This window comes from Chionomys nivalis, chromosome 18, assembly GCF_950005125.1.
Source record: "Chionomys nivalis chromosome 18, mChiNiv1.1, whole genome shotgun sequence".
Taxonomy (NCBI): Eukaryota; Metazoa; Chordata; class Mammalia; order Rodentia; family Cricetidae; genus Chionomys; species Chionomys nivalis.
Genome location: NC_080103.1, coordinates 52,683,204 through 52,702,006, shown reverse-complemented (window position 1 = coordinate 52,702,006; position 18,803 = coordinate 52,683,204). Strand labels below are relative to the sequence as shown.

At 41.3% G+C, this 18,803-nt stretch overlaps 1 protein-coding gene across 4 annotated transcripts in view; it reads right to left on the bottom strand.

Moving 5' to 3' along the window:
* The window catches only part of Col24a1 (collagen type XXIV alpha 1 chain), a 240,113-nt gene that overhangs the window by 150,876 nt on the left and 70,434 nt on the right, over nt 1-18,803 (bottom strand). For all 4 annotated transcript variants that reach the window (XR_009058690.1, XM_057794063.1, XM_057794064.1 and 1 more), the window contains exon 20: nt 419-472. Coding sequence is in view for 3 of the 4 variants with exons in the window: in XM_057794063.1 (XP_057650046.1) it covers nt 419-472 (54 nt within the window). In the remaining variant the exon portion in view is untranslated. The remainder of the gene's footprint in view (nt 1-418; nt 473-18,803) is intronic.

Here is an 18,803-nt window from a genome sequence, read left to right as displayed (position 1 = left end):
CAGAAATTTCTCTCCCATTTACTGTCTACTGTGATTTTTAAGAGCTGTTCTCATGACTTTTATCTCCTCTAAAACATTCTTTGGACTAAACTTTATGATTTTCAAATATTATCCTTCTAGTAATTATAATGAACCTAGAAAATCATTTAAAACTGATTGGATTCTGAGCTCAAGGTGCTTACTTACTGATAATTCTGATATTCTTAGACCTTCCCCTACATATGCTAACAATTTATTATTTTTTATAACTTTTTAAAATTGGTTTTATTGAGCTATACATTTTTCTGTGCTCCCCTCCCTGCATCTCCCCTCCCCTTCAACTCTCTCCCATGTACAGTGGTGAGCATAGCTGCCTTCCATGCTAAGAATTTAAATGAGAAGATTTCTACAGCCAGTATGGTTTTTATTTGCTTTTTACCTTTGGTCCTTCAGGTCCATTTTGTCCAGGAACCCCAATGTCTCCTGGAAAACCCTGGTAGATGTAAAAAGGCAGAGAGTTTATTTCACAGCGAATGACTTGAACACTATTAAACATAAACCCCTCCTTTGTCTGTATCCCATGCCCAGTTAAAGTAGTCTATATTCAAAACCCAACATTGATGATTATTACACAACTGTTCCACACTGGGATAAAAACTGGTATCCTAGAAAAAGGAGATGTACTTTATTAATCAGAACGACTTTACTAATAATCTCCAGGCTTAAAGTAATCGCTGGGGTCCTGTTTAGGAAAAAGAGAAAGACACGCCCTTTCAACATTATACCAGACACTGAGCTATCAGGCAGTAAAGGAATGCACGTTGTAAGACTCTCAGTTCAACATGAAGTTTTCTTAAGTGCAGACACAATCCACTTCTATCTAGTTAAAATAAAACCATCCCCTTACACACAGGATGTCAATGCGCTTTGTGTCTATCTACCTGTCTATCTAGAATCCCAGATTGATGGCCTATACTTAGCCCTCTAATTATATGTTTATGTTCTCTCTTTTCTGTCTTACCAATGCTCACTAATAATTAGTTTCACAAAATTTCGTCTGTGTGTGTATGAACATCAAATCATAATTTCACCCTTGGAAATTATATTAGCCATCTAAAGCACTTGATTTCCAAAACAAAGCGCTTCAGAGTTAACTAAAGTCCATGCTAAAAAAGGGCCTGGGTTGTTGCTCTAAAACAGTGAGGCTGAAATACCTTCTGATATAACAAATCAGAACATAGTATCGCATGCTCAGTTTCAAACATCATCATCATCACTAGGCGGTTCCTTTGTTGATTAAGTCACCAATGAAGAAAGTCCATTTCCCGTTGACAGAGACCAGGTAAGAAAGGCTCATGAATCAGCAATTGTTAAAGGAAAGAAAGCTTCGGGTGGAGGACAACTGTCACTAAGTGAAGATGGTTCTGTGCAGCGATAAATATGCTGGGACTAAAAATCAGAACAAGTGAGAGGGGGCAGCAAAACTGACTCTCTGAAGCTCATTCTGCGTAGAAGAACAGAGATGCCAACATGGGTTCTTCTGATCTGGTAAGGACTTACCACAGGTCTGACTTTCAAGGGTCGTGGGACAGCTGACACAGATCTATGGATTTTTTTTTTTTAATGATTAAAGGAACCAGGTGAACCTATGCTAGCATTTGTATTCATTCATATGTAAAATTATATCCACCTAATGATTTCAAGCCTTCTTTCTCAAATAAAGAGTCCCTGTGGCCTTGAGGCAGTATACCTGTCTTCTAGTTCTTGCTGAGATACTTGCTAGTTGAACTCCATATCTTATCCACTACACGCCACTCCTTACCCTGCATTCAGTTCTTGAATGAATATTACCTGGAGTTCCAAGTCAAAGGGTAGTTTGATGCTCCCCCTTCAAATACTTCTTTCTCTTCTAAAACCCTCACAGTCCAAAGTAAGTTAGCAGTGTTTGTCTGCTTTTATTGTTCACGTCAGGCTGTAAACTCCTGGGGTATCATGTGTTTTCCAGGGCTGTACTCCCAGGAAGTACTATGACATCTGGTGTGCAGTAATGGCTTTTAAAAGGTTTGTTGTTGTTGTTATTGTTGAGAGACTGACTGGCTTCTTTTGAAAAGGAGGACAGCATGTACTGTGGCTACTTGCATCCTGGGTCTCTGTTTACAACCAGCCAGGACACTGGATCACAGCACTCGCACGGATACATTCATGGCTTGTCCATTTTCCAGATGCCCCCAGAACATGTTATCATACCAGCAATCGAGAAAGCACTGAACCAAGAGTCATTTTAAAATAACTCTTAAGGTGCTTGGATAGGATTCTACAAGCCAAAAATCTGGGGAGGAAATTATTTTCAATGGGGAGAAAAATTGGATTAAATTTAACCACAATAAATATATTAAAATTCATAAGTTCAAATACATCAACTTCACAAATTGTCCATGTGTAGAGGATAAAGAGAAGTGAACTTATCACCTGGAGAAGTGAGCACGAAAATCAACAATTCACCATCCATTTGCATTTGCTCATATTCTGGACCACTTTCATCCAAATAGTACGGAAGAGGATTCAGTCCTCCCCCAAGGAGATGGGGGCAAAGAAATGGGAACGCAAGAAGATCTGTTTCTCACCCCCTCAGATTATCTCATAGACTTGGAACTGAGCTCAAACCTGCAGTAGCACCTCACACACAAGGATGACAAGATACGTGTTTACTGACAGAAGAACACAGGCTGACCAGCTGACTTGCCAAAACAAGCAAAACAAACCTCCACATGGTCAGGGCTCTGTCACATGACTAGCATTTTTTAAGAAAAACACAAATCAAGGAACATGCAAAACTATACCTTGAGACTATAATCAACACAGACCGTGAAGATGCTGTAAACCAAACGGCGGGGTGCGTCCACATCTAATTATAAGTGCGGGGGAAGAACAGAGACTGAACTTAGAGACTGAAAGACACAGCAAATTTACAAACCAAAGCAAGACACAAGCATCCTTCATGAGTCCAAATATCAACAGGATACTTTAAAGAGACAAAGTGCAACAGACAAAGAGAGCAGGACAAGAGATGCCACCAATGCAAACCTCGTATTTGAATTAAGTGAGTGGAATGTTTCAAAGTTAAGCATTTACTGAGAATGTTTCAAAGAGTTTATTGAAGATCTCAGAAACATATCACACAATTATTAGAAGGAAAAAAATCTCTATGTTCTTCCCACATGGGCATGCTTAGAAACTTGTTATGAATACTTATTTTAAGTATTCATAGCTGGACTACTCTCAAGTAGAGAGCTTGCCACTTAAATAGTACATTAACCAGAGTTAAGTGGGTCAGCTGAGTTTTAATGATAAAACCCAGAAAGGAATTTTTAATGTTTAAAGTAACTACTCAATCTGTATTGCCACCAATGGACATGGGTGTGCATGCCAATCAGTGAAATGCCAGAGACCTCAGATGCGAAAAAATTGAAAGTGTATGTGTAGGGCTAAGACTTACTTCTAAAAATCATATTGCAGACAAATCTACAATAAGAAAAGCAAAGAACAAAAATCTGGTACAGATGCCCCGACTTATTGCTTTAAATTTAAAATAACACGAAGTCAGAAGAGTTTCCTCACACAGACAGCGTCACTGGGTCAGTTATAACATCACACTTGAAAGCAGGATGGCTTAGTGAGGAGGAGGGGGAGGGGGAAGCGGGAGGAGTTGGGAGAAGGACAGAGAGGAACAGCCTGACTCCTGGTGCTTTCTTAACACAAAGTCTGATCACAGATTGTTACTGAGAAGCAGAAAAATGAAGTAGCTTTAAAAATAATAAGTGTAAATGTGGCTTCTATTTTCGGAGCCTCTGCATCTGTTTGCTGGACAGAGAGCGATTCCGTGTTCTCTCCAGTAAAAACAAAGTTTTATTATTCTCTAATCACTCAAGGCTGGAGACTAATTCACATGCATTTTTATAGCAAAACCTGGGAACCCAGGCACTAGCAGATTGTATTTGTTTCCTGGGAAATCATAAAAGTGAAATACTGCCTTCTTACTTAGTGGAAGCCGAAAGCTCAACAAACCAGTTTCTTAAGGAGGTAAATATACGGCGTTTTAGGGCACACATTGACATTTTGAATAGCTTTTCAGTAGGACTAATATATTTCTGCTTTTTATTAAGATCTATATTTCTTCCGATTATAAAGTACAAATGGATAAACAACAAACAAAAGTAAATCTAATGGCTGAGTTAATGACGATCAATCACAAGATGGAACAAACTGTATGAACCCCAAGTGGCTAATGCTAAGTGAAAAAAAGCCACACAGAAGAAGAGCATAAAATGTGAGTCATTTGGGTTCACCTTCTTATTTAGCTTCTCTAGAGTCACGAATTATAGTCTCAATGTCCTTTATTTATGGCTAGAAACCAAATATGAGTGAGTACATCCCATGTTCCTCTTTTTGGGTCTGGCTTACCTCACTCAGGATAGTGTTTTCAATTTCCGTCCATTTGTATGCAAAATTCAAGAAGTCATTGTTTTTTACTGCTGAGTAGTACTCTAATATGTATATATTCCATACTTTCTTCATCCATTCTTCCATTGAAGGACATCTAGGTTGTTTCCAGGTTCTGGCTATTACAAACAATGCTGCTATGAACATAGTTGAGCATATACTTTTGTTGTATGTTTGGGCATCTCTTGGGTATATTCCCAATAGTGGTATTGCTGGAGGTGAACCCAAAGAAAAACATATAAGCATCCCCCTGAATATTAACCTTCATTAGGCGATGAAAGAAGACAGAGACAGAGACCAACATTGGAGCACTGGACTGAAGTCTCACGATCCAAAGGAGGAGCAGAAGGAGAGTGAGCACGAGCAAGGAACTCAGGACGGCGAGGGGTGCACCCACACACTGAGGCAATGGGGATGATCTATCGGGAACTCACCAAGGCCAGCTGGCCGGGGACTGAAAAAGCATGGGACAAAACCGGTCTCGCTGAACATAATGGACAATGAGGACTACTGAGAACTGAAGAACAATGGCAATGGGTTCTTGATCCTATTGCACGTAATGGCTTTGTGGGAGCCCAGGTAGTTTGGATGCTCACCTTAATAGACCTGGATGGAGGTGGGTGGTCCTTGGACCTCCCACAGGGCAGAGAAACCTGCTTGCTCTTTGGGCTGAGGAGGAAGGAAGACTTGATTGGGGGAGGGGGAGGGAATGGGAGGTGGTGGTGGGGAAGAGGCAGAAATCTTTAATAATTAAATTAATTAATTAATAAAAAAATCAGCAAGAAAAAAAATAAAAAATAAAAAAAATGTGAGTCATTTATAAGAAGACTTTGGAAAATGTAGACTAATGTAGAGTGATGAAAAATGTATCCTATAGTAGAAAGGAGCAAGAAGAATAGAAGAAAAATAAAACGTAAAAGAATCATAAAGATGCAATTGCTTGCTTTGGTAGATATATGTTGTTTTGACTTAATAGTGGTATCATAAACTATTCAATCAGATAGATTAATTATTTGGAATTTATTCCATATCAATTATATACCTCAATAAGTCTTTGCTGTTGTTTAAGGAATTGGTGTTGGGTGCTGTGAGGGATAACACTGATCACTAACTTCACAGAATCTGGAATCACCAGGAGACATGACTCTGAGCACGCCTTGTGAGAGACATTTCGGTTAGTCTCTGGGCATGCTCGTGAAGGATTGTCGTCATCAGGTTAACTGAGGAGGAGAGAACCGCCTTCACTGCGGTCGACACCATTCCACAGGGTCCTGAATTGCACAGAAAGGGGGGAGCTAGCTTTCCCTGAGCATGAGCATCATTTTGCCTCTGCAGATGCAATGTGGCCATCCATGGCTTCTCTGCACGACGGGCTGTGTCCTTGAACTGGGCGCCCGGATTATCATTTCTCCTGTAAGGTGCTCTTGTTGGAGTTTTTGTTTGTTTGTTTGTTTTTATGATAACAACAGGAATGGTAACTAATTTAGGTATTTACATAACTATTTGCCATGGTAGGCAACCATGTGTGATCTTTAGAAAACGCAGAACTCACTCACTGAATTAGTACTCAGGTAAGATCAACAGACTTTTGATTTGGATTATCGTTAAGGTAAGTAGTATGCTTGATTAAAATAATATCTTGACAACAAAGTTTGTATTTTGGATAATTTGGGATTTTCTGATATTTTTTATGATAGCTTTAAAATATTACAAATTGGGAGAGACAGGGAGGGGAGCAGAGAAAAATGTAGAGCTCAATAAAAATCAATTAAAAAACATTACAAATTGTCCTAAATGATATTTTGTCAACTTAACGCCATTAAAATTTTAACTCCCATAGATTTCACTTGCTATTCCTGTTGTGTTTTAAGTACACAGAAGACAGTATGATTTGGATTATACTTATCATCTGAGTGGCTTTGAAATTTAAGCACATAGAGATGAATGGTGTCTTTTACTTAAGAAAATAGTCACACACTAAAATTGATAAAAGCAACATATAGATTATAAATTTGTACAAGGAAGTTAGCTAAAGCCTAGTCTGCTAATTAGCTAAAGCCTAGTCCGAACTGACGCCGAATTAAAAATGAATCCTTTTGTGTGTCAGTTTGGACACATGTGTGTGGTCAGCAGACACCTTTGCCTCTTCTTCCTCAAGCGCCATCTGCCTTTCTTCCTCAGAGACAGGCTTCTTGTAAAGTAAGGTAGGCTGGCTGACCAGGGACTCAAGAAAGTCCTCATCAGTTTTAGGGATCAGATTCAAGTCCTGGGTGCTTTCAGGGCAAGTATTTCATCATTTAGGCCATGACCCAGCCTCACTAGTTCTATCTTAGATAATTATATTGTTACATAGTTTTAAACGTTATCCTTTGTCCAAAAATAAACAGGAAGACAAAAACATAGCCTAGTTTCTATGGAGAGGATTGCAACTTTACGTTTTCAAATGGGAGAGGGGGAGAGAGGGAGAGGGAGGAAAGAGGGAGAGAGGGAGGAGAGAGAGACAGAGAAAGAGAGAGAGAGAGAGAGAGAGAGAGAGAGAGAGAGAGAGAGAGAGAGAGAGAGAGAGAGAGAAAGAGAGAGAGAGAGCAGGATCCAGTCAGAGGATTTTGTTCCTCTGCATTTTAGGAAACACGCATCATGTCAGCAATATGGTTAGTCCAAGCAGGGAAACAATGATCTTAAAAGGAGGATTAAATGGGCTCTTTCTGAATGAAAATAAGCCATCCAAAAGTTAATGCCAACAAAAATATTTGATAAGGCAAAGGTAACAAAGTTGTTTTCCCAGTAAACTGTAGGAACCAAACTGAAGCTAAAAGAGGGAGCTGCCGCTAACACAGGAGCTCCTCCGTCTCCAGGAAAACCACATGCAGAAACTATCAGCTTCTGCCAAGAAAGGCAAAGTGAAGACCCCATTGAGAAAGCCACTTCTCTTTCATTCCCCCTTTACTGTTTTAGATCTAGAATTCCTTCAAAACCAGATTGTTTTCATTATGGTATTTTTGAAAACTTTTACAATTGATTACCCCTTGCCATGTATTTAGCAATTCCATGGATTTGAGCAGAAAACACACTGCAGCTGACTCCCATATGTTCAGCATCGTGAAAGCCCAGCAGAGAAGGTCCTCAAACAACAGACCATGCAATTCCTTATGATGCAACACATCCGCCCCCAGTTCCACAGAGCATCCACACATCTTCGACATCGCTCTTAAAGGCACCGGCAAGACCAGACAGGAACTCTGTAGCAGGAGCGGCTGGCTGCGTTCTGGCCGCCCCGGCTCCCGCATGGCTAGCTTATGCCCCAAAATAATTACACAGAATCCTGAAGAGATAGGCTCTAATGCCACGGGAGAAATGGACACACTAGAGAGAGCAGAAGCAAGCAGGCAAAGAGAGAGCAAGCTTCCTTCTTCCATGTCTTTCATTTAGGCTGCCACGGAAGGTGTGGCCCAGATTAAGGGTGGATATTCCTACCTCAAAAGATCTGGCTTAAAAGTGTGTCTTCTCACTTCAAATTATCTAATTAATCAAAATTCCTCACAGGTGTGCCCAGCTGCTTGGGTTTTAGCTAATTCCAGCTGTGGAATTAACATTAACAATGAATCGCCATCACCAGCCATGAGTAGCCGTCATAATGGCTATTCCATACCAGGCATCATGATCAAGAGAATATTTCTCCATTCCAATGAGATGTGTACTCATGGAGAAAGATAGATGCATCTTAACTAAGTTGATTCCTCCAGCGTCACAACCACTCATTCATCTCTCAAGCGACTCGTTCACTGTGTAGATCTTAATTTTCCCAACTAGAATATACATTTTTTAAGACTATGGATGATATGTTAAAATATATTCTGCAATATTGATTGGGTATAGCTTAAAACATAGTAGAAACTCAATAAACAGATTTTATCTGCTGATTTAGTCACATGCATTCTTTAATGTGTGTGTATGTGTTTGTGTATGTATATGTGTGTGTGAATGTGTGTGTATGTGTGTGTATGTGTTTGTGTGTTTGTATGTATGTGTGTATGTATGTGTGAATGCACACGTGCGCACATGTGTGTATGTGTGTGTATATGTATGTGTATGTTGTGTATGTGCATGTGTTTGTGTGTGTATGTGTATGTGCATGTGTTTGTGTGTGTGTATGTGTGTATATGTATGTGTGTGGTGGGTATGAGCATGTGAGCTCAGTGCGCAAAGAGGACAGAAGAGAGCATCAGATCATCTGGAACTGGAAAGACAGGAAATTGGTTGGAAGCTGCTGTGTAGGTCCTGGAAACTGAACACAAGTCCTCTACAAGAGCAGCATACACTCCTAACCACTGAGCTCTCTCTGTAGCTTCTCTTAGCACCACTTTTAAAATGGCAGCTAAAGAAAATATTCTTAATCAAATCCAAATCATAAAAGATATCAAGGAAGTAACTGACACAATTGAATGGAGTTCCTAACATTAACACAGCCATTAACATAGTAGCCACAGGCTGGTGCTGGCTTGTTCTACTCGAGTCTACTGAAATGGTAAAATGAATATTCAGAAGAATGCCTCTATTTGATATGAACATACTTGCCAAACTATTCTTTGTCTCAAATGAAGACCACCCTGATGGAAAAAGAGGACCCACTAACTGGCCCCTCCTGGCAATCCCTTCATTAGTGGTCTTGACTCACTTGTGATAAACAGCTGGCCCTGTTTATTAAAATCAGCATCCCAAACTCAAATAGTTGGCATGAGCAACAGCCCAGGGGAGTTCACAGCTGAATCAACAAACACCCTCACTCTCCTGCTATCATGTTAGAAGCCTGTGTGTGATCAGTGCTCAAGACTGACACTCCTGTGCCTAGAGAAACTGCAAAATCTCCTGAGTATCACTGATACGTTTCCATTAAAAGCATACCTGCAGTACCACTCTATGAGGAACAGAAATGCACAGATTTCCATGTCGCTATTACAGCAAGCTCATAACTTGATGGAAATAAGCGAAATGTTAACAACAGCTATGTTTTGAAGTCTTTTAAGGGGATTTTTATCCAGATGACCTCCATCCAGGGGCAGTTTTCAAGAATGCAATGGCAAATACCAACACTCAGGACAGCTTCTGAACACTTGGCTTTCACAAACTGCACCTAGGACTCAGAGATTCCTGTCTGAAGGAACTATCAAGACAGGACTTGTCGGCCAGTCCTTGAGCAGATATCTGATCACATGGTATGATTAGCTTCAGAAGTATTGGTGTTTCCAATCATCCAGACTCTCTTGCTCCATGTGTGGTACCGGGCATTCGATAATCAGAGGCTTTTCCTTACCTTAGTTTCAGGTGCCCATTTCGGGTTGAAATGCAGATGTCTTTGGGAGGGAAATACATCGCTTTTAATTATCAATCACTGACTGCTCAGAATGAAACCTATTTATCTGGTCAGTCACTAAAAACATGCTGTAACTAAAGCAAAAATTACACAAAGGAAAAGAACCATGTTCTTTGAGATGGCTAAGAACCCATGACCAAGAGATAAAAACGAGAGGTCAGGAGACCCAGGAAAGAAATTCTTTTTTTTTTTTCCCAAAAATACAGTTTTTCTCTAAGGACTGAACTGTTCCTAGTCTTTTAAGAAATGGCTCAATATTTCATTTTTATTTTATAAAATATCAAGGATGCTTTTGGACTATTGAATACTAATTTCTAAAATATAAGCCGTTTGAAGATAGGACACAATTTAATTAATCTCAGTATCTGATTCTTTAGTGATTGTTCCTAAAAGATCTGTAGGAAATGAACAACATAACAGATTATCTAAAGAGAAGGTGAAAAGGACAAGTCTGGTGGAAATCTTGAGTTTTGAGAATCAGCCAATCACACACATACACACATATTCACTCTTTTAGTTATATATATGCATTTGGTGTGTGTGTGCATGTGCGTGCACATGTGTGTGTCTACACATGCACATGTCCGTGTGTTAGATAAGGATGAAGAGGACATCGGAGATCAACATTGTCGTCAGAGGTCTAAGAGATACAGGGATGAAGGCTGCTAGTAGAGCAGTGTGACAGAGTCTGCCACAGTCTCAGCTATAGCTGCTGGGTCAGACGCAGTGTCACTGTGACGATGGATGACTAAGACTTCCCGTCTTTGCCGTGTGGTTACTGATTTAGCAAATGTGTCCTTTTCCTTTGCAATTATAACAAAGGATAAAAAGTTTGCATTCGTGTGGGTTAGATTATAGTCACTTATAATTTTCCTATGTTCCTAGACTTCTGTCATAATAATATAGTCTGAAGGGGTTTGAACTATTAGAATATGCTATACAACAACACACCAGCCCACTAAACATATAACATCAGACTGAATGAATATTCCAGATAGTAAGAATAAACTTCAGTAAGTTTCAAGGAATGGCCAATCTCTAAGGTTTTCTGAGTCTAGTGACCACAAATGCACTGGACTGTCTCCTATAGGGTAACTTAAGCACAATTATATGCACTGTGTCACCAAAATAAAGAACAGGCCAGTTTAGATTCTGAGAGCAAAACATTCTATACGTAGGAGTGCTTCTCTTTCCATGTGCTGAGTGTGGCATGAGCAATAAAAACCCAGAAATTGGATTTCAACCAGAAAACCAGAAAAGCAAGTCAGCCAAGCCACTAGAGGAGACTTACCTCTACCAAGGCTGGGCGACCACAAACTAAACAGTCCAAAGCTTCTCTCTCCTCCCATTTATTTTCCCTCTAGTGCTGGGATTAAAGGTGTGAGCCACCACCACCTGGATTCATTCTGCATCGATTTTGTTTAGCCCAGGATGGCCTTGAATTTATAGAGATTCATCTGACTCTGTCTCCCAATTCCTAGGATTAAAGGTGTGTGACACCATTGCCCGACCTCTAGTGGCTTTAGCTTTGCCTCTGGTCTTCAGACAAGATTGTTTATCGAAATACAAATAATATACCACTACAAGTGAGTACTCTGAAGATTGCTAGTTCAAGGGGAGCCCCACGCAGCGCTGATGTCAACACATCACTGTCGAAGTGCCTGCAGCATTAGAGAAGGGGAAGATGCAGACAGATGCACTATAGCTCACAATGGTCTTCAGCAAGAGAACCATGCAACCTTCAGAAGGCTGGAGTGAAGTCACATAGTCCACAGCAGAAAAGAATAAGACCTTTGGGAAATAACTCTTGGTGAGACTGGGTCTTGGTAGAGTAAGAGTGCTTGACCCTGGTCTATCAAGTGAGTTCACACCCAAAGCTTCCCAGTATTTCCTAAATTCTATGGGGACTGCCAAGTCATAAATTGAGATGGAAAATTTTATAACTACAATTGGATACAAACAGGTCTAGTGAGCACAAGAAAACCCTGAAAGACACAGAGTTTGCATTCTGTCCAGACTTCCAGGTTAGCCCTCAGAGAAGCATCAGATCATCTCTCCTGACCTTTACACAGGACAAGACAGGTTGCCATGGCAAGGCAGGACTTATGTACCCAGACAGAGCTGGGAATGATCTAGGGTGGGTCAGCTTTGGTGGGTGTTAGCTGGAGATGGATGGCTGGAGGTGCATAACACAACTATGGATACTCTGAGTTATGACAGGGAGGAAAGAACTGCTTAATAGGAAGGTGTGAGGGCAAGCTGGCAGGACATTCTCTTCCTGAAGAGACATGACCTCAAGTGGGATGGTAGAGCCATCTGGGCAAAGATCCAGGTACAAGAGACGTAGAAGTGAGGAAAAGAATGGCTAAAGTCATAGAAAGGATATGTGGGCCAATGCACAGGGGTAAAGGGTCTTGTATCACATATTCAGGCCCACTGTCAAAGATCAACTAACAACCAACTGCACACAACGTCATGTCTATCTCACATGAACTAGCCTTTCTTTAATGGCAACCTTCAGGCTAGATTGGAGCTTCTGAGCAAAACAGGTCAGAAAGAAATGGGCTATACATTGGTCTAAAAGATGGACTGCCCTTTGCCAAGCCAGATAATAGTTACTGATGATGCTATTAGTTCAAACTGCCAGCAATAGAGACAAACACATTTGCCAGTATGGCATCTTCCCCCTGCTCCAGGAAGTTAACTAGACACTTGGTGACAAGTGTACCACCCTCAGTCCCTCACCATCTAAGTGCTATCAGCATCTTCACAGACAATGGGTACCATCTGCTTCTACTGCATCTGGAGCTTCATCTCCACTATGCCGAATACCTGACCCATACCATCTAATTCCACTGATCATGGTTTCTGAAACAGAGCCTTCTTCATGTGGTAGGAGATTGGACCCAGGGTACAATCTTCTGGCCTTAGGCTAGTGGCAGCCTTCCTCATTGGACACTAAAGCAGCCTTTTAAAGTTTAACAAAATTGACACATCACATATTCATTAAAAAACCCTCTACCTGGTGCTTTGTCCCAAATAGGGAAGATATAAGGACACTAAGAAGTTGGAGGAGGTGTGGTTCTATTTACCATAATTCTTAGTGATACACTGTAGCTCATGTTTCATGCCACACAATCCTAGACCCTACAGGTCCTGGCATCCAAAAGTGTCTCTCTTGAGAAGAAACACCACAGATTCCCGGAAAATTTAAACTTAAGGCTGCCCCTGGGGCTCTTTAAACTTCTTGTGGCCATATATGAGCAAACAGAAAGAAAAGTCATTCTACCAGCATACCTAAGGGACCGTGAAAAACATAGCAAGGGGGTGATTTTTACACAATAAAACTGGAAGGAATACAGATAGAAAATTGGGGGAAGGGACTCCTGATATGTGTCCTTTAGTTATGAAAATTTAGGTTAGACTACCAGTAAGATGCCTAGACCAGCTGAGGGTGAGAAAGCATAAAGCAGACAGCAGAGGATGGAGAGGGGGACAGACGGTTGTGGTCCCATGGACAGCTGAATCGTTAAGGGTGTAGACCCTCTTTGAAACTGAGGCAGGTCAAGTAGATCCATGTAAAGAAAGATACAGCAGATATAAATAAGTAAAAAGGAATGGCAAACTTTTATAGCCTAGAACTTACATCTGATAAAAGTATAATTTTCTTGTCACATAAACTTTTAATATTTTTTAAAAATGAACATCCAGTGGTCAACAGGAAAACAGGATCAAGTTCTGTAAAACAGAAGGACAGCTATATCACAATGGAATATAACCTCAAGGGTATATTACAGGGGGAAGAAGCCTATCCACAAACACTCTCTACTGTAATTCCAGCTCTATGACATGCCACCCAAGTGATGGAGACATACAGAGATAACCAGCTCTTGTGACTTTCAGCACGAATAGGAAGACTACAGATAAGGTTTAGGGCGTTGTCACTATTCATAATACTACGATAATGGGCATGTGCCGTTATGCATTTGTATAAACTCTTAAGATGTACAACATTGAACAATATAATGTGTTCAACAATACGCTTGTATGTTTCATCAAATGTGATAATCATTCCCAATTTTAAAAATTAGGAATTCAATCAAATATATAGGTAATTAAATTTTGATCCCTGAATTTAGATCAGGAGAAATCGCTACATTTCCAGGGAGTTCAGGGGCCAGGCAAAGTTGTATTTCCACCTCTAACAGTGTATTAGTGTCCTCACGCTGTGATTCGTCATGAGAACTGAGTCAGCGTTGTGAGAAGTGGGAAAGAAGAAATCAGATAACGTGGGTTTAGGAATTACACAAAGGCCCAGCTGCAAAGCCCCAGGAAAACCGGGCAAATCTAACTCAGAAGAAAACATTAAGGTATCAACATTTAAAATAACACCTGGAAATCAATGATCTTTATATGCATATGCAAAAATCTCCTAGTGAATATAAAGGCAGAGAAACTCCACTGAAAATTGCAATGAAAATATAAAACTGGATCCAGGTGGTAGTGGTGCACACCTTTAATCCTAGCACTTGGAGGTAGAGGCAAGCAGATCTTTGAGTTTGGGGCCAGCCTGGTCTACAGAGTGAGTACCAGTTCAGCCAGGGCTACACAGAGAGAACCTATTTCAAAGGACAAAAATTAATAATAATATTAATGATAAGATTTTAAAAATAAATTTTTTTTTACTTATTTATTTATTTTTATTCTTTTTTAATTAAAATTTCCACCTGCTCCCCATTTCCCATTTCCCTCCCCTCCTCCCAAATATTGCCCTCCCCCCACTTCCCTCCCCCTATCCCCACTCCTCTTCTCCTCCCCCCACTCCATTCCCCCTCCCTCTCGATACTGAAGAGCAGTCCAAATTCCCTGCCCTGCGGGAAGACCAAGGTCCTTCTATCTACGTCCAGAAAGGTGAGCGTCCAAACAGGCTAAGCTCCCACAAAGCCAGTTCATGTATTAGGATCGAAACCTAGTGCCATTGTCCTTGGCTTCTCATCAGTCTTCATTGACCGCCATGCTCAGAGAGTCCGGAATAACTTATAAAGTTGGAACAAATTTAAAAAGAATTGTGCTAAACTAGCATGTGGAAAACATTGTAAATATTCCTCAAAAACCAGAAAAGGAGATTGAAGCAAATGAAAGACAGGCATTGTTCTTGGAGAGGATGACTCACTTGGATAATTTTATCAATGTGCGCTCTTAATCTATCATTGTAAACTGTAGCCAATAACAACAATGACGATATTTTTAATGAAGCTAGATAAGACTGATGCTAAACTTTACATGGAAAAATAATTCAAGTATACACAGGAAAGAAGAAGCTAAAGGGACGTGTAACCATGAAAACACGCCATAAAGCTTGTGCCGTTACAACACAGATCCTGTATGTGGGTAACGGTGTATGAACAGCCCAGCTCACTGCTCTAACTCAAATCAGCTTTGTTTCTCTGGTTAATGAGTCATAGCTATGTGGGGTAGAGCTATGAAGGGTTGGCCTCTGCCATGACATGGCTGTTACATATATGAGCTCACAGTAGCTGGGGTCTGCACATGGTTGAGGAGGTAGGAAGTTCCTTGTCAAGGAAGGAAGGGGTCCTTCACCCCCACTCTAGCTGGAAGGCCAATGGCAGATGATGGTTGCTGAAGGGACAGACTCACTCTTCATTGGGGGAAGGTGCCAAGTGATGGGTTTCTCGTGCCCAAGTGAATGAATCTACACTCGTGGGCTTATGGGCAGCACTAACTGGACTCAGAGCAGAGAGAGAGAGAGAGACAGACAGAGAGACAGAGAGACAGAGAGAGGAGAGAGAAGTTGGGAGGCAAATGGGAGATATGTTTGGTGGAGTGTGGGAAGTCTTGGAAGGGAGGAGCATAAACAGATATGAAAGTTTCAAAAAAGTTGAAAAGGGAGTTTAAAATAATAAAACCTAGGGACTGAGAAGGCTTAGAGAAGGAGAAGGCTAAGCACTTGCTACTCTTATAGCAGACATGAGTTCGATTCCAGCATCAACCTGGTCAACTCACAACCACCTGTCACTCCAGCTCCAGGGGATCTGACACTTTCTGTTGGTATCCAAGGGCACTTGCAGTCACCCGCATGCACATACATAGCAAATAAACCTAAAATCTTAACAATAAATAAATAAATACGAATGCTTCTCCCAATGTAGAATCAAGTAAGGTGTCTAGTCAAAGGGGTTTATTTTCTCTCAGTCCTGGTTTAGTCCTTCTCAGCCTCCCACTCCTATAAACTTTGTGCCTTTAGGTCAGATTCACCCTGCCCTCCCAGGGCTGTTTATTCTCTCCTCGCCTGTCCAGCTCCTCGCAGATGGATGGTAACTGGAGGGCTTCCACAGCAGAGCGCATTAGTGGCTTTCTTTCGTTACTTTATATTATAAACACTGTAGAGTGCTGTCCCTGTGCCACGCTCTGCTGCGCTGAGTGGTAGCAATGGCTTTACAAGGTTACGGAACCGCATGGCAGACAATTTCCATGCAGAGAAGGGGAGAACGACTCTCCCCAAAGTCTAATGGCTTCCTGGTTTGGCCGCACTTTCCTTCTGTGGAAACAATGGGACTTCAGTGATAAAGAGAAGAAAGATAAAATGTGTTTATTTCCATTATAGTTTTTACTTTCCAAATTAGCACTCAGACTCATGAGTTTTATTGTAAAATTTCCACCCACACTGGGTTTTAGCGGATCTGTCCACACTCTCCTTAGCCCCTGCCCCTCCACAGCCTCCCCTATGCTCTCATGTTAGACATATCCCATAACTCTCTTTTCATCGCTTCTTCTTTCACTCCGCCCTTACCTAAGACGTCTTCCTTCCTGCTGTCTAGGCTCTCGTTCTCCGGCCTGTCCCCGCACACTCACACACATAGAAATAAAGATCTTGGCGTTACAGATGAGTGAAAATGTGCTATTTGTCTCACTGGGTCTGGGATAGTTCACTTAAGCTAATAATTTCCATTGCCATCCATTTTCCTACAAATGTCATGATTTCATTTTATGGCTTAATAAAATTCCATTGTGTATATACACCACATAAAATGTGGTTATTGTTGCTGTTAATCACCCATTGGATACCCTAGGTGAACCCAACTCAGCACTGTGGGGGCTGGCCCTAAGCATCTCGGTTTCTCTCCAAGTTCTTTATGTGATGGTGATGGCCAGGATGGTTGGAAGGAAAGTCACAACTCCTCAGTCGACACTGGTTTATTGTCAAAACTTAAATTTCCACTGGACTAAATGAGTTCTTTGTCTAGACCTTTGATGGTCCTAGTGCTGAACCATCAAGTTGTGTAACTGACATTAAATCATCTATCTCTCTGTTCTCGGGGCTCTTTCTCCTCATTCTCAGATGTACACACAGCATCCCAAAGTGACCTTCTAAAAGCATAGACCAGGGGCTGAGGAGATGGCTCAGGAATTATGAACTTTTGATGTCCTTCCAGAGTGCTTGAGGGGGATTCCCTGCACCCATGTTGGGGAGCTCACAACTTTTCTATTCCAACCCCAAGAGTTCCATCTCCCTCTTTTGGCCTCATCAGGCAATTGCACTCATAGAGGCTCTACACCCCGACCCCATCCAGTCCTGTCTCTCAAAATATTAGAAAAATAAATGTTTTCAAAAGCATGAATCAGATACACTCTTGCTACCTTTCTGTCTGTGGAAGAGGCAACTCATAAAACTGATCATATTTCATGGCTTTGGTTAGCAGTGTTTAGATTCAAATCTGAAGTCCATACCAATAAAATGTGTGGCACTCAGTAGCTGTGTTTGGGGGCACAAAGTCTTTTAGAATATTTTTATTAATTCTTTAAGAATTTCATATAATGTATTTTGAGCATATCCACCTCTCAGCTCCCCCTCTAACCACCCTTTCAATCCCCCCACTCCTACCACGTGACTTTGAGATGATTTCTCTCTCTTTTTTCTTCTCTTCCCATCAAGCCCAGCTAGTCTTGGGATTGGGACCTGCTGTGGTGTGTGGTCAGCCACCCGGGTCACAGACTGACTGTCCCTGGGTCAGCAGCTATCAGGAACTGACAGCTATTGGGACCATCTCTACCTTGCATGTCTATGCTGGGACTCTGAATGGAGCTTGGGCAGGTCTCGTGCGTTCTGTCATAACTGCCGTGTGTTCTTGTGTGCATCTTCCCCTGTGTTGCTGGGAAACACTGTTTCCTCAAAGTCACGTGACCCTCCTCCTCTGTCTCTTACAATCTTTCTGCCTCCTCTTCTGCAAAGGTCTCCGGGCCTTGCATTGAGGGAGTGCAAGAAGTCCTTTTACATTCTAGTATTAATACGAGTCAGACATTGTCCTCAAGAGGCTCAGTCACCCCCTAGGCTTCCAAGAACTCGCACTCATACACAGTCCCTTCGCTCTGATGACTTAGTCCAACCCTGATGATCTCTTTCCAGTCCTTCTCCTTCGGATTCCATCCCCATATGGATGCTCTCAGAACTCATCATATCTTCCTTGCTTTGTGGACAGAAGTTTGTCTGTGTGCAGTTTTAGCTGTGCTACTTATGGGTTCTGTTGTGGTCATCTGTTCGCATCAGATTTTAAACATTTTCTAATTCACATTGTGGTTTTTCTCATGTAAATTGTCAATTGCTCAGAAATGTTCATTTTAGTCACCAAAATTTATTTTACTGCCCTTTGATCATTAACTTAAAACTTAATTATAGGGCTTGAGACACAGCCCAGTGGTTGAGATCATTTGCTGCCCAAACCATGGGGACCAGAGCTCAGATCCCAGCACCAACACTGGGCAGCTTACAAAATTCCTGTAGCTCCAAGGAACCCATTGCCCTCTTCTGACCTCCGTGGGCACATGCAAACATATGTATACATACACTCACCCAGACACACACAGACAAGCACAAATATAAGTAAAGGAAAACTAAAGCAAAACCCCTTCAATTGTACTATCAACACAGCAGGCC